This window comes from Cicer arietinum, chromosome 5 (assembly GCF_000331145.2).
Source record: "Cicer arietinum cultivar CDC Frontier isolate Library 1 chromosome 5, Cicar.CDCFrontier_v2.0, whole genome shotgun sequence".
Classification (NCBI taxonomy): Eukaryota; Viridiplantae; Streptophyta; class Magnoliopsida; order Fabales; family Fabaceae; genus Cicer; species Cicer arietinum.
The window spans coordinates 77,035,997-77,049,477 of NC_021164.2; the positions used below are offsets into that span (position 1 = coordinate 77,035,997).

The following is a 13,481-nucleotide window of genomic DNA, read 5'->3' on the forward strand; positions in this document are numbered from 1 at the left end:
CGTCGTTATTGTTAATTTCATTGTCATAGATGTGGTGTTGTGGAGAGAGATTAAAGGTGAGGGTGTAGGAAAGGGAGGCTGAAATGGAGATGGGAAGATCATATACATGTGATCTACCATGAGATAAGATATGTGAAACCTCTTGATCCAATGTTACATAAAACTTCTCTTTTTTACTATGAATGTCAGATAAAACTTGTCTCTTATACATTGTCTATTTCACTTGTGCACTAAAGTAATTTGTGGTAAGTAGTTTAAATGACTAAATTAAAACTATTCTCTGAAATAAAAGTAAAAGCGATTAAACAATTATTTTATTGTATTATTTATATAAAAAGTCTAAATATTATTTTAGTTCCTCGTATTATTCATAATTTCATATATGTTACTTAATTCGACATACAATAAATGATCTATTTGAATATTTCATATATATTAAAAAAATTATATAAATAAAAGAGAAATAGTATTTTTATTAAATATTAATATACTCACTAATGAAAAATAAAGTGAATTGAGAATAATGTAATTAACTGATATAATTAAAAAAAGAGTAATAAATATTATAATTCATAATGATATAAGATATCATAATATATTTTTTTGCAAGTGGATAAATCATGGTGGGAAGAATGAAATGATAAAATTGTGTAGATTGAGTAGTTCACTAAAGATTCAAACAGTTAGAGGCTTTAAATCTTTTACATATAAAAAATTAAAGGATAAAAAAGTTTGTGATTTTAAAAACACTAAGAAAATAAAAATATAAATTTAACCTTAAATTTATTATACAGTGTGTGGTTATTTCAAAATTATTCTTCATTTAATTATTTTTAGTTTTTTTTTTTAATAATGATTTAGCTAAATAACCACAATATAACATCATAACAAATGTTTCTTTTAGTTTTCTTTCGTGAATATTTTTTTTTAGTTGATGTGATTTAGTCGTTTCATATTTCGTCTTGGTGGATGTTTTTTTTATTTTTTTTCTTATTGTGCTGTTCATTTAATTCAAATTGATAAATCAAATTTCATCAATTACTTATTCAATTAATGACTTAGATCCTCAAACTTTGTAGATTTAAAAAATAAATATTTTAATTATTTTAATTTTGTTACATTATTATCTATAAATATTTCGTCTTTTTATATTAATAATTTGAAGATTTTGTTCGTAATTTATTTTAGTGAAATTAAATTTGTATTTGATATAATCAATTTGAATCAGTGAGGGTTTTGTTTTGTAAAAGCATATTTCTTTTATTAAATTAGAGGTATATCTTAAAAGTAAGAGACTTTAAGAACAGATTTATTACTAATATTATTTTCCTATTTCAGAGGATATTATTAAAAAATAAAATAGATTATGGCGCCTCATTTATTCATTAAGATTGTTTGATGCATTAAAAAAACTTAATGCGGTCATTACGTGTATTTCTTTGCATCTACGCTACGTTGTATTAGCCGGGTAAATATTCAATAGTTTAGATTTTCTTTTAATAGGCTAGTTTAGATGATTTGATTTGATTTGATTTGTGTGTAATTACATTTTAAGATTTGAATAATTACATGAGATCCGAATATGAAATATAGAATCTAATAAATACATCGTATATTATCCAAAAATAAAAAAAAGATTTGATCAAAATCAAGTAGTTGAACGAACAATTCATATTTATTATTATTGCATTAAAATATGGCATTAAATATCTTTAAAAAATAGTATGGCATTAAATTAAACATTAAATAATGAAAATTGTGTGTAGACAAGAAGGAGTATCGTATCAGAAAAAAGCATGATGAAAGTTAGAAAGAGAAAAGGAAAGGAAAAAAAAGGAAATATCGTTGAAGAGAGAGAGGCTATTGGAGGAAAACGCGGGTGAGTATGCGACTTTGTTTGTTGTGTTGTGTGTCCAAGATAATAGTAATAGTAATAATTATTAATGAATTAATATTAATACTAATATCCAATCGATTTGAGAAAGAAAATCCAAATATCCTCCCCTTCGTTCCTTCTTTCATGGTCTTTTTGGTCAGGACGACCTAAAGAATCATCGCTGACAAAACCTATGCATATGCATACCCCCCAAACAGATCAAACATCATCATGCCCAACAATTCAACAACGACCTCTTTAATCCTTTACTTAGCTTCACTCATCACCACCATTATTCATTCACCTTGAGCTTACCTCAATAATTTAATCATTCCTTCAACGATAAGGTTTTCTTTTTCCACTTCTACATTCCCAAATTTCACTCTCTTTTCTTTCCTTTATTATTTTAATCCTTACTTTCTTCTATTTGCTACATAGCATAACAGATCTCTACCCGCTTTCCCAATTATCAATTAATTTCATTCTAATTTCGATTTGGATCTAGCTAGGTTCTTACTCTCTTGGACTAATATCCTATACTACTTACTTTTCTAATCTTTTATTTTTATTTTTATTTTTATTTTCAAATCTCTAAATCTTATCCCTACGTGTTTGTTGTAACAATCCCTATTTTCTCTTAATCTTTCTATTTTTAATTGAATTTCAATTATTCCATTCAAACCCTAAGCTTCTAAACTTACTTCAATTTTTTTACCCTGTCTCAACTGCATATGTATGGTTGCTCTCTAGGTTAATAAAGGTTTCTAGTCTCATTGAATTGTATTCTATTAATTGAATTAATTGAGTGATTAATTGATGTTATTGTGCTCTTAGGGGGGTGGTAGTATATGACATGACATTTAATGTAATAATGATGATAGTAACCACACTGATTCTTTTCACTCTCCACTGATTATTTTGTTGTTGTTGATTTGCAGGGAATGGCGACTCCGGTTGAACCACCAAATGGGATTAGAAACGAAGGAAAGCATTATTATTCCATGTGGCAAACCCTGTTTGAGATTGACACCAAATATGTGCCGATCAAACCAATTGGTCGAGGAGCTTATGGAATTGTGTGTTCTTCTGTCAATAGGGAAACCAATGAGAAAGTTGCAATCAAGAAGATACAAAATGCTTTTGAGAATCGTATTGATGCACTTAGAACTTTGCGCGAACTAAAACTTCTTCGACACCTTCACCATGAGAATGTAATTGCCTTGAAAGACATCATGATGCCCGTTCATAGGAATAGTTTCAAGGATGTTTATCTGGTTTATGAACTCATGGACACAGATTTGCATCAGATTATTAAGTCTTCCCAATCTTTGTCTAATGATCACTGCCAATATTTCCTCTTTCAGGTATGAGTTATTGTTAGGGTAACCAAGTATTCTTGACTTCAAATATGTCATTTTTCCTGTCATGAACATTTGGTGTACATAGTATTGTTATCTGTGTATGCAATGCATGTTTATTATTCTGGAGTTAACACTATAGTTTGTGACAATCTTGCAGAAGGCCTTTGTCTAAATCCTTGTCTATATGGCAAGATCTAATATGATTAATTGTATTTTTGTTGCATATTGCATATTGCACTTTGCCATGAAAACACGCCTTTTTACATCAAACATGTGTATTTGGGCGTTGTGGAAGGCAATAAATAAAATTATAATTCAAAATCAGGGTTGGGAGCTGGAAAGGGTGGTGGAAGGGGTAAAGTTATCTTCATGGAATTAGCTGAATGTGAAAAAAGAGGTTTTGACTATTCTGTGTCATAGTGGTGTTAGAACCCTCTTGGTTGTCTTGGACTGGTACTTTACTGGGTAGTTGATGGAGGTCCATATTTAATTCTGTCACATTCCTTGAGGCATGATTCTATGTGGTGCACGCGGGGTTTGGAGGATAAGGATTTGTGGTTTTCATTTATGATAATAACTGAGCTGTTTTTTTTATGCTGCAGTGGTGGGTTTAGGGCATGTTACTGATCTTTTTTGATTGGTGCACGGGTTATGCATATTGTAATTAAGTTTGCTTGGGGTTGTGGTCATTTTCAATGTTCATATTGTTAGGAGGTGGTGTATTTGGCCGCAGCACTTTGGGTCATTATTTAAGAATAAGAAGTTGGTGCTGTGTGTTTTTAGAAGAACATTGGTACAGTCAAATTTTATGGTTTGTATTGTGTGATCTGTTTATCTAGCATCACTTGTGCCATGGCTTCTGTTTTTTATTAATATATTATGCTTTTGCCTCTGCAAAAAAATAAAATAACATTTGTGTTGCTTAAATGATTATTGGATTTACTAATAGAAAGTTCTTGGTTGCAGTTGCTTCGGGGATTGAAATATCTTCATTCAGCTAATATCCTTCATCGTGACTTGAAACCTGGGAATCTTCTAATCAATGCGAATTGTGACCTAAAAATATGTGATTTTGGGTTAGCACGCACTAACTGCAGCAAGAATCAGTTCATGACGGAGTATGTTGTCACTCGGTGGTATAGAGCACCAGAACTCCTACTTTGCTGTGACAACTATGGGACATCTATTGATGTATGGTCAGTGGGATGCATCTTCGCAGAGCTTCTTGGACGAAAACCTATTTTCCCTGGCTCAGAGTGTCTCAACCAATTAAAACTTATTATCAATATCCTTGGTAGTCAAAGGGAGGAGGATATTCAATTTATTGATAATCCAAAGGCAAAGAGGTACATCAAATCACTTCCATATTCACCTGGAACCCCCTTTTCCAGACTTTACCCCAATGCACATCCATTGGCAATTGATCTACTGGCAAAGATGCTTGTTTTTGATCCCACGAAGAGGATTAGTGTCACGGAAGCGCTTCAACACCCTTTCATGGCCTCTCTCTATGATTCTAACTGTGACCCTCCAGCCATTATTCCAATTGATCTTGACATTGATGAGGATCTAGGGGAAGAGATGATAAGGGAGTTGATGTGGAACGAAATGCTTCATTACCATCCTGATTCTGCTATGGAAAATGCAGAGATATGCTCTTGATATTATTTTCTTCAGGGTTATTTTTTTATGTTCCCTTTTGTTGGTCCCAACAGTGTCTAATATAATAGCTTGCTTTAAATAACTAGGAGGGCTCTGCTCTTTCATAAGTGAGCTCGATATATATTCTGTTTCCTCTTTGTTGAGAACAGAGAAAGCAGCTAAAATATGGTCATCTCGCAAAAACCATGAAACGCTGTTTTGCTGATGATGCGTGATAGTAGTTTTTAACAGCCTTGTTGAGACATTGATATTGTCTTGAACTCTCAAATTGCCTCGTCTGAGTTGTATATAATGTGTCTTTCATAAACCATTCTGTAAATTAAGTCTAATGTTTATCAGTAATGTATTGCCATTTGAAGTTCAAACATCTTTATTTTCTCTAAGCTGATCATAGAATTTGTGCATCATTCACCTGTGCATGATGTGGTGGCTCACAAAACATGCATATTGATTGGTAGATTTTCTCTCTGCATCTGTGTTTGCACGCCCTCTTTCTCTCTGAACCCACCTGCTTTTCGTAAATATGCTTACAAATGGTACTTGATTTGTGGGTCTGAAATTTTTCACTTCTTTAATTGACCATTTTGCTCTTTTATATCACCAGCGACTGAAAGCTAAGACTACTATAAGGCTACTCTTTGTTGCCTTGTAAACAACCTTTCACGAGTCTCTCACTGATTCACATTCCTCTCATCTTTGACACTATTCCCTCAAATCCCAAATAATTGTCGCATATATAAAAAATGTCTCAAAATAATTGTGACTTTAATTTTAATTACTTTCTTCTAATTATATCTTCTAATTAATATTGTGTGCATCCCTTGCAAATTATTATTTTTTATTTTGCATTTATGACAATTAAAACAAACCAATAGATAATATGGTAGTTTCGTAAAATTATTGTTCTCTTTTATTTATTTATTTCTTAATATGTGTAAAATAGTCAATTACGCCGATTATTTTGAGATATTTTGGGATAGGGGGAGTAGAATTTATTTGTTGTTCCTCATGTACCGGTTGTTGGGAGTTGAGAGAAAGCTAAAAAGCATTTAGTGAAACTCCTTAGAGAAAATAAGCAAAATAATACTTTTTTAAGACTATGTTTAACAAAAACAGGGGATAACCGATAATCTAGTTTACGGCGGATGAACTTATAACTAATATTGGATATACTAGTTGATAAATGATAGTTGATTTAATTTGAAGGGTTTTATAAAATTAGTGGTTGAACTAGCTAAAAAATATAAAATGACATGTAAAATATATTTGTAACTAATATTTAAACTTTTTTCCAATTTGGATAATGAAGTTAAAAATGAAAAAAATAAATAAATTATTATAAACTATAAGTTTAAATACTACTTCAAATAGGTTATAAAAAAATACTATAAGATAGTGTTAAAAAAATTATTACCAACTATACTATTAGCTTAAATGTTCCGCTATAATGTTGACTTTTTTCCTTACCAAACATACCCTTAAATTTGAGCTAATATCAAATTAAACTAATTATGTAGTATGTGCCTCATATGATATTGTCATACATAATAAATGAAAAGAAGTTTGAATCTAAATAAGATAAGAAAAAAAATCATTTGAAAAATTTGAATGATTTCCTCGTGTATATATATATATATATAAAATTAAAATATGTCTCTATTTTTTTTGTTGATAAAAAATACACTACTTTATTTCTTTGTTTGTATAAATTCTAAAGGGGAGTGGGTTATTCTTTTGGCCAAAAGAGAGATGCATCATTATTTCTTTGGTAAATAGCCTATATATGAAGTATAGATGATATTAGGAGTTTGTTTATTAATCTTATATTTTTGTGTGTGACTAAAAGTAAAAGTATATATGATCTTGTTTAATCTTATTTTACTTCTTCTAAAAGTAACGTCGCCCAATATTTTTATAAATGGTTTACACAAACGATCTCTAAAAGTAATATTCAAGATATCCATCCAAAAGAAATATTTTGTATCATTTTCATAAAAAAAAAAGTAAAATCTTGCACCAGTAAAATAAAACTCCATTTTGATAAAACTCTAAACAAAATGAGTAAAAAACTAGCTCATTTTTTCACTCCACTAAAACACTTTAAAAATATACTTTAAAAAATGTTTTTATTTTTATTTTAAAAATATATATAAATAAAGCCGTATATTCTTCCATTCTCATTTGCTCATTTTTATTGGATTATAATTTTTATTAGTGTAAAATATATCACCGAATTCTATTTTCTAATAGTATATTAAGGGGTAGACAGACAAAATCGTAACATCTTCCATAAACAAAAGAAAAATTTACCTTATACACCCGTTTTTAGACTTATACTTCCATAATTTTTTGAAAATGTTAAAATTACTCTTGATTTTTTTTCTTCTATTTCACAAAATCTAGAGTTACTATTTTTTTTTTTTACCATTTCATCATTATCGGAGCCGTAAAAAAAAATTCTGATAGGTGCAAGTTTTTCGGTAACTTTTGAAAAACTTTAAAAAAGATTTTCGGTACAGAATGGAATTATGTGTGTGTCCGAAAACTTTTTTCAATATTTCCAGTAAAGAAGTTTCTGAAAAACTTCATTTACATGTTTTCCAGTACACACTTAATTTTTTTTTTTTGAATTTTATTAATTTATTTAAATATTAACAAATATGGACAAGCCGCTACTATTACTGGATAAAATATATGTCGATACTACAAACATTTTTGACACATATCAGATATGAATAATTATAATTAATATTAATATTATAAAAATACATTATTGTGATTAATTATAATTTATTTTATATTTTATTTTAGATATTTGATACAAAGGACACTGTTGTGAATTGGGTTAAAGAAATCAGCATAAAAATTAAAGTTATTGTTATCATCAAAAGATCAGATATAGAGACATGAGATAAATGAAGGGTAAATAAATTAATATTAGGTTGTGACAAATGAGGAAAATACAAGTGTGCTGCTAGTTCAACTCGAAGTTCAACAAAAAGTGTGATTGTCCTTTCAAGCTTAGATCAAAACCATTTAAAGATGGTTCATGATGGACAATTAAAGTAATTTGTGGAGTTCACAACCATGAATTACCTGATACTTTGGAGGAGCATGCATTTGTTGGACGCTTAGATGAAGAAGAAAAAAAGCATGTTCACGACTTAACAAAATATAATGTTGCACAAAGACACATATTACTCTCATTGCAAGGCCGAGATAAGAACAATGTTACTAAGATCTCACAAATATATAAACATAAGAGTATGATTCGATTGCACGTGAGAGGTAATATAACAGAGATGCAACATTTATTCAAGTTAATCGAAGATGCAAAATATGTGTGTTGGAATAAAAAGCGTGAAGACTTAGATGTTATGAGAGATATTTTTTGGGCGCGTTCAGATTTAGTGAAGTTGTTGAATTTGTTTCCGATTTTGTTGATTATGGACAATACCTACAAAACCAATAAATACAGAATGTCATTACTTGAAATTGTTGGTATGACATTAACATAGATGACATTTGTAGTTGAATTTGCTTATTTGGAATGTGAGCGGGAATAAAATTTTTGTTGGACATTAGAAATGCTAAGAGAACTGTTTGTTACACAAAACAAATTTCCTTAAGTAATTGTGACAGACAGAGATATTGCATTAATGAATGCAATTGGTATTGTATTTCCACATGCTTTTAATTTACGTTGTCGATTTCATATTGACAAAAATGTTGGAGCAAAATGCAAGCAATGTGTCTTCAAGGATATACAAAAGTCAATATTGAATATGTTAAAAAATATTACGTATTGCAGTGATGAAAAAGTGTATATCATGCGTTTGCATATGTTTGAACAATCAATTGTCGATAATAAAATATTTGTTGACTATGTGAAAAAAACTTGTTTGACTCCTCATAAGGAAATGTTTGTTGAAGCATGGACAAACCGAGTGATGCACTTGAGGAACACAACGACTAACAGGTATGTCATGTGACTCTAAAACTTTGATTTTGTAATTTTATCATATATTGTTGAATTGCTCAATGGTGACAATTTATATGTAATGATAGGATTGAGTGAGCTCACTGAAAACTAAAGTTAATGTTGGAACACAACATGAGTGATATGTGTAAATGTTGGGAGGCTATGAAAAATATGATAAGGTTGCAACATAAAAAAATCAGGGGCTTGTTTCAGAAAAGTTTCTATGATGAAGAGCATGAACACATAAATCTATTTTATCAGAGATTGAATACATTTATATCAAGAGAAACTCAAAGACGGATTGCTGAAGAATACGAGAAAGTTGAGTGGGTGGGTACTAACAAATGTGTATGTGGGTGCTCTCTCAGAAGAACATACATGTTACTTTGTGCTTGTGAATTGACACAATATAAATTGATGGGTGAGCCAATTCATCTAGATTTTGTGCATATTTAATGGATAAAATTTAGCATTGAATATGAACTCACCCAAGACACAGAAGATAGATTAGAATTGGATATGTCTACTAAGATGAATGCTTTATGGAAATGCTTTCGATCACTTGATGTTATATGAAAACGAGTGTTGAAGAGTAAAATGCATGAATTTGTTTTTCCAACTACAAGTTCAATGTGTCCACCACCTAGAAAAGTCAAAACTAAAGGACGAGTGAAGAAGAGTAAGGGTAAGAAGCTGGATGGATATGATGTATATCGAGATCCTTTTTACTTTGAGCATATTAATGCAACATATCGTGAAGATCATGGTTCCCAACCATCTCAGCCATCAAAGAAGAGACAAATCTCTCAATCAAAGAAACAATCATCTCAATCTTCAAAGCATTTGTTATGGATACAACTTCTTGATGTTATTCAGCCATACAATAATGACATATTTGATATGGTAGTGAATGGAAATTGTGGTTTTTTGCACTATTGCATTATTGTTTGGACACAGTGAGGAATGTTGGTCTTTGGTTCACTATAGTTTGGACCAAGAGATTGCTTCTCATATAACTCCATATGATAGACTTTTCCCAAGACGCATTAGAGAAGTAAGAGATTCGTTGAAGATATCCGACTTAGGTCTTCAACCCATAGATAAATGGATGTCCATACCTGATATACGTTATATGATAGCAACAATATATAATATTATTCTCGTCACGTTTGGTCAGACATTTTCAATGACTTTATTTCCTATAAGGGGTTCACATTCAGGATCGACAAAAAATGATCGTATTTTTTGTATTGGTTTTGTTGATAGAAATCACTGAGTTCTAGTAAAATTCTCTTATTATTTTTTGTTTTAATTTTTTTTAAATAATCAAAGGAATTTTTGAAATAATCAAATGATCTTATTTTGCAGTTAACAATAAAAGATGGATTTCCGATGCCAGACATTGCACCAGGTTGAAAGCAATATTGCAGCGGTGAAGCAACTTCTTGGACAATAGCATATACAGGGTGTCTACAACACTGGGGATATTTATTAAGTCGTTTGCCACATATTATCCAAAATTCACCTAGAGAACCCGTATATGCAATGTCATTAGATGAAGCTTAATGCTTTAAAACTGTTACAAAATCACTTGTTATTAATTAATTTTAGTTTATTGTCGTCCGATTTCATCTTGTAATTTATTTATTTTATTTTCCTTATATTTCATCACAAACAATATAAAGTAAACGAAATGACAATAACACATAAAAGATAAAGTATTTATAAAAGTACAAACACAATGTTTTATAAAAGTAAACGACATAACAATAACGCATAAAATATTTATAGAAGTGTTACTACATAACAATAACACATAAAGTGTTACTACTAACTAGTGTGACTACGTGATAAATACAAAGCTTTACAAAAGTGAATATACAACTGATCATCCGAATTAGCTTCATGTTCATTCAACCCTTGTTGTATAAGATCACCGATCTACTGTAGGTTAGGTGGCAATTGTTAACTAGAAGCATTTGCACCGGTGGTCGGGACACTATAATGTGGGACATGGGGTACACCATCTAGCCGCACTAGCAGTGAATGAGACACCTAATAGAACCACTCCAAATATCCATCTTGACACTCAGATGGATATGTAGCTGAACGGATCTTGTGAAATATCTTGGTGACATGCGTCACATATCCAAACCATTTCACATCTACATCAAATAATCTAGAAGGATCTAGAGGTGGCGGTGATAGAATATGTTGGATATATCCAAACTATCTCAAACACCTATCTGTCAGATATTTCACTATTGTGCTGCATAGTCGGAGGTGACAAATATATAACATGATATCATCAAAGGGAATGACATTAGTATGATTCTTCTATAGTCTCCATATGACATCTGCAAATGTCAATGCGTCAATCATACGTCTGTACTCATGGACCTTGTGCTTGGATTGTTTGTAACATCATCTATTCATTCGGGCAAAATATTCCACGTCAGCACCCTGATCATCTCTATTACAAATATTTGAAAAATATTCATAAATCTAACAACATTGTTGCAAATAAAAATACATATATGAATAATAATAAAAAAATTATTAATTATTAATTATTAATTAAAAATAAATAAAAAATAAATAAATAATATACATAACAATTAATAATTAATATAATATTTAATAATTAAAAATAAATATGGGGTTTATGGGGTAAAATTTTCTAAACAAAAGTGTGCTAGTGTGAAAAGCCCAATTGATTATGCCGACAGAGTAGTTTCAGGCTAGTTTCTCCTCGGGCCATAAGCCCATCACCTCAAATCACAATCATTCATAAGAAGAAGAAAAAAAAAAAGTTAAACATATTCGCAAACCTAGGAGGAGATTCTAATGGTTTTTGCTTTTGCCACCATTTTCACTGTCGAATTTTCTGTTGTGTCTGTCACCGTCAATCTCTTCTATAAATTAACTCTAAATTACCTATCCAACTTCCCCTCTTCTTTCTCCCTTTTCTTTCCCCTTCATCTTCAACCTTAGATTTACTATTTTCCCTCCCTCCATCGATTCAATAATCTTCAATCTTCGGTGAGTTGGGTTAATTTTCGATTTTTATCTAAAATCCCCTTTGTTTACTAACCCTAAACCCTAAATATTAATTAATTTCTTTGCAGGAATCTTGATGCTGCTGATTGATTCGATTATCTTCATGTTAAGTTTTTAACATTCATGTCTACGATTCTCAGTGAATTTCTTCTTTCTGGATTCATCATAAATTCTTCTTTCAGACGCAGGACTCACTTAGTTCAATCTTTCTCTCTTGTTTTTCTCTACTGGTTCTACGTTTTCTCAATAATTTTCACTTTTAATTCACAATTTATTATTATCATGTAACTAATTAGTAGTATTAATTAACTATTGTGGTAGTGTTTGTGCTTCTAGGTCCCGTGTTTTAATTATTTCGATTTTTTTTTAATCATTTTGTTGCAAAATCTGATGGATGAAAGAAAAAACAAGAGAAAACAATCGAATCGAGAATCAGCAAAAAGATCAAGGATGCGAAAACAGCAACATGTAGATGAAATGACAAACCAGGTTTCTCAACTGAGAAAAGAAAACAATGAAATTGTCAAGAGCATAAATATCACAACACAACACTATTTGAATGTTGAGACAGAGAATTCAATTTTGAGAGCTCAAATGAATGAGCTTAGTCAAAGGCTTCAATCACTTAATAATATTATTGGACTCATCAACACAAACACAACAAGCACCAATACTGGGTCATCTTCTTATACGAGGGATTGTTATGAAACAAGTGCACAAAATATCATGAATATGGTTTCACATAGCCAACCTATTACGACTTCTGCGGATATTTTTCAGTGGTGAATGATAAGAAAATTAAATTAAAGAAAAAGGGTCAATTATTATTCCATGGTGGGATGAATGAATGGAAGAGTAGGGAATAATATTAGTACTGTGTTTAGAGGGAAGACAATACTTACTCGATGAAAATGACTTAGTGGTTGGTACTATGTCACTACTCACTACCACTACTTTGTCCATTACCATTAGGGGTTAGGTTTATTTTATTTTATTCTTGTTCTCGGTAAAGAAAAAAAAAGGGAGATTTTGGTGACTGTAATCTCTACTTGTGTACGTTGTTATTATTCCGTCGTATGGTATGTTTGCTTAGTGTAAAAATATCCTATCATTTTTTGTGTTTCACATTATATCTACTATAGAATTTATATTAAAACAATTGAAATTGTGTATGTGTGTTTATTTAACGCAAGAACTAAAGAAAACGAAATGCAAGAACTAAAAATAATAGTAAACAATATGTAATCCATTATCCTCGGAAACGTATGTAAACAATATGTGATCCAATTGTGGAGGTCAACATCTTCAAGGGGTTCATGTTACTAGCATCAAACTTTTTCAACCAACGAGAACACTCACTAGCTTCTCTCAAGATGTGATTAAAAGAGACTAATCAAGGAAGAGAAGAGAGCTTCCTAATGTTTGAAAGAATATATAGTATAGCATGAGGATGGAAATCAATATGATGAACATCTATGATCAAATCCAAAGTAGCATTTGAATCAGATTCCAAAATGATAGACATATAGCCAAGATCCCA

General features: G+C 30.6%; 1 protein-coding gene and 1 long non-coding RNA gene across 4 annotated transcripts; both read left to right on the plus strand.

The window, feature by feature from the left end:
* Positions 1 to 1,750: 1,750 nt before the first annotated feature.
* Positions 1,751 to 5,266, plus strand: CAMAPK5 (mitogen-activated protein kinase MAPK5). Of its 3 annotated transcripts, none has more exons than XM_004500928.4 (3): positions 1,751 to 1,879; positions 2,815 to 3,240; positions 4,204 to 5,266. In XM_004500928.4, the coding sequence occupies exons 2-3, from the start codon at positions 2,818 to 2,820 to the stop codon at positions 4,897 to 4,899; spliced, it is 1,119 nt and encodes a 372-aa protein (XP_004500985.1). In that variant the 5' UTR covers positions 1,751 to 1,879; positions 2,815 to 2,817; the 3' UTR covers positions 4,900 to 5,266. The 3 variants fall into 3 exon arrangements, with proteins under 3 accessions (XP_004500985.1, XP_004500984.1, XP_073225071.1); XM_004500927.4 differs by lacking the exon at positions 1,751 to 1,879 and adding an exon at positions 1,964 to 2,223; XM_073368970.1 differs by lacking the exon at positions 1,751 to 1,879 and adding an exon at positions 2,362 to 2,385.
* Positions 5,267 to 11,671: 6,405 nt separating this feature from the next.
* On the plus strand, positions 11,672 to 13,066 carry LOC140920617 (uncharacterized). Its single transcript, XR_012163347.1, has 2 exons — positions 11,672 to 11,923; positions 12,010 to 13,066. It is a non-coding gene; the product is annotated as an uncharacterized lncRNA (long non-coding RNA).
* Positions 13,067 to 13,481: the final 415 nt, after the last annotated feature.

Coding starts and splice junctions, on each gene's coding strand:
- CAMAPK5 (XM_004500928.4), top strand. CDS start 2,818: ATGGCGACTCCGGTTGAACCACCAAATGGGATTAGAAACGAAGGAAAG. Junction 3,241..4,203: donor GCCAATATTTCCTCTTTCAG/GTATGAGTTATT, acceptor TCTTGGTTGCAG/TTGCTTCGGGGATTGAAATA.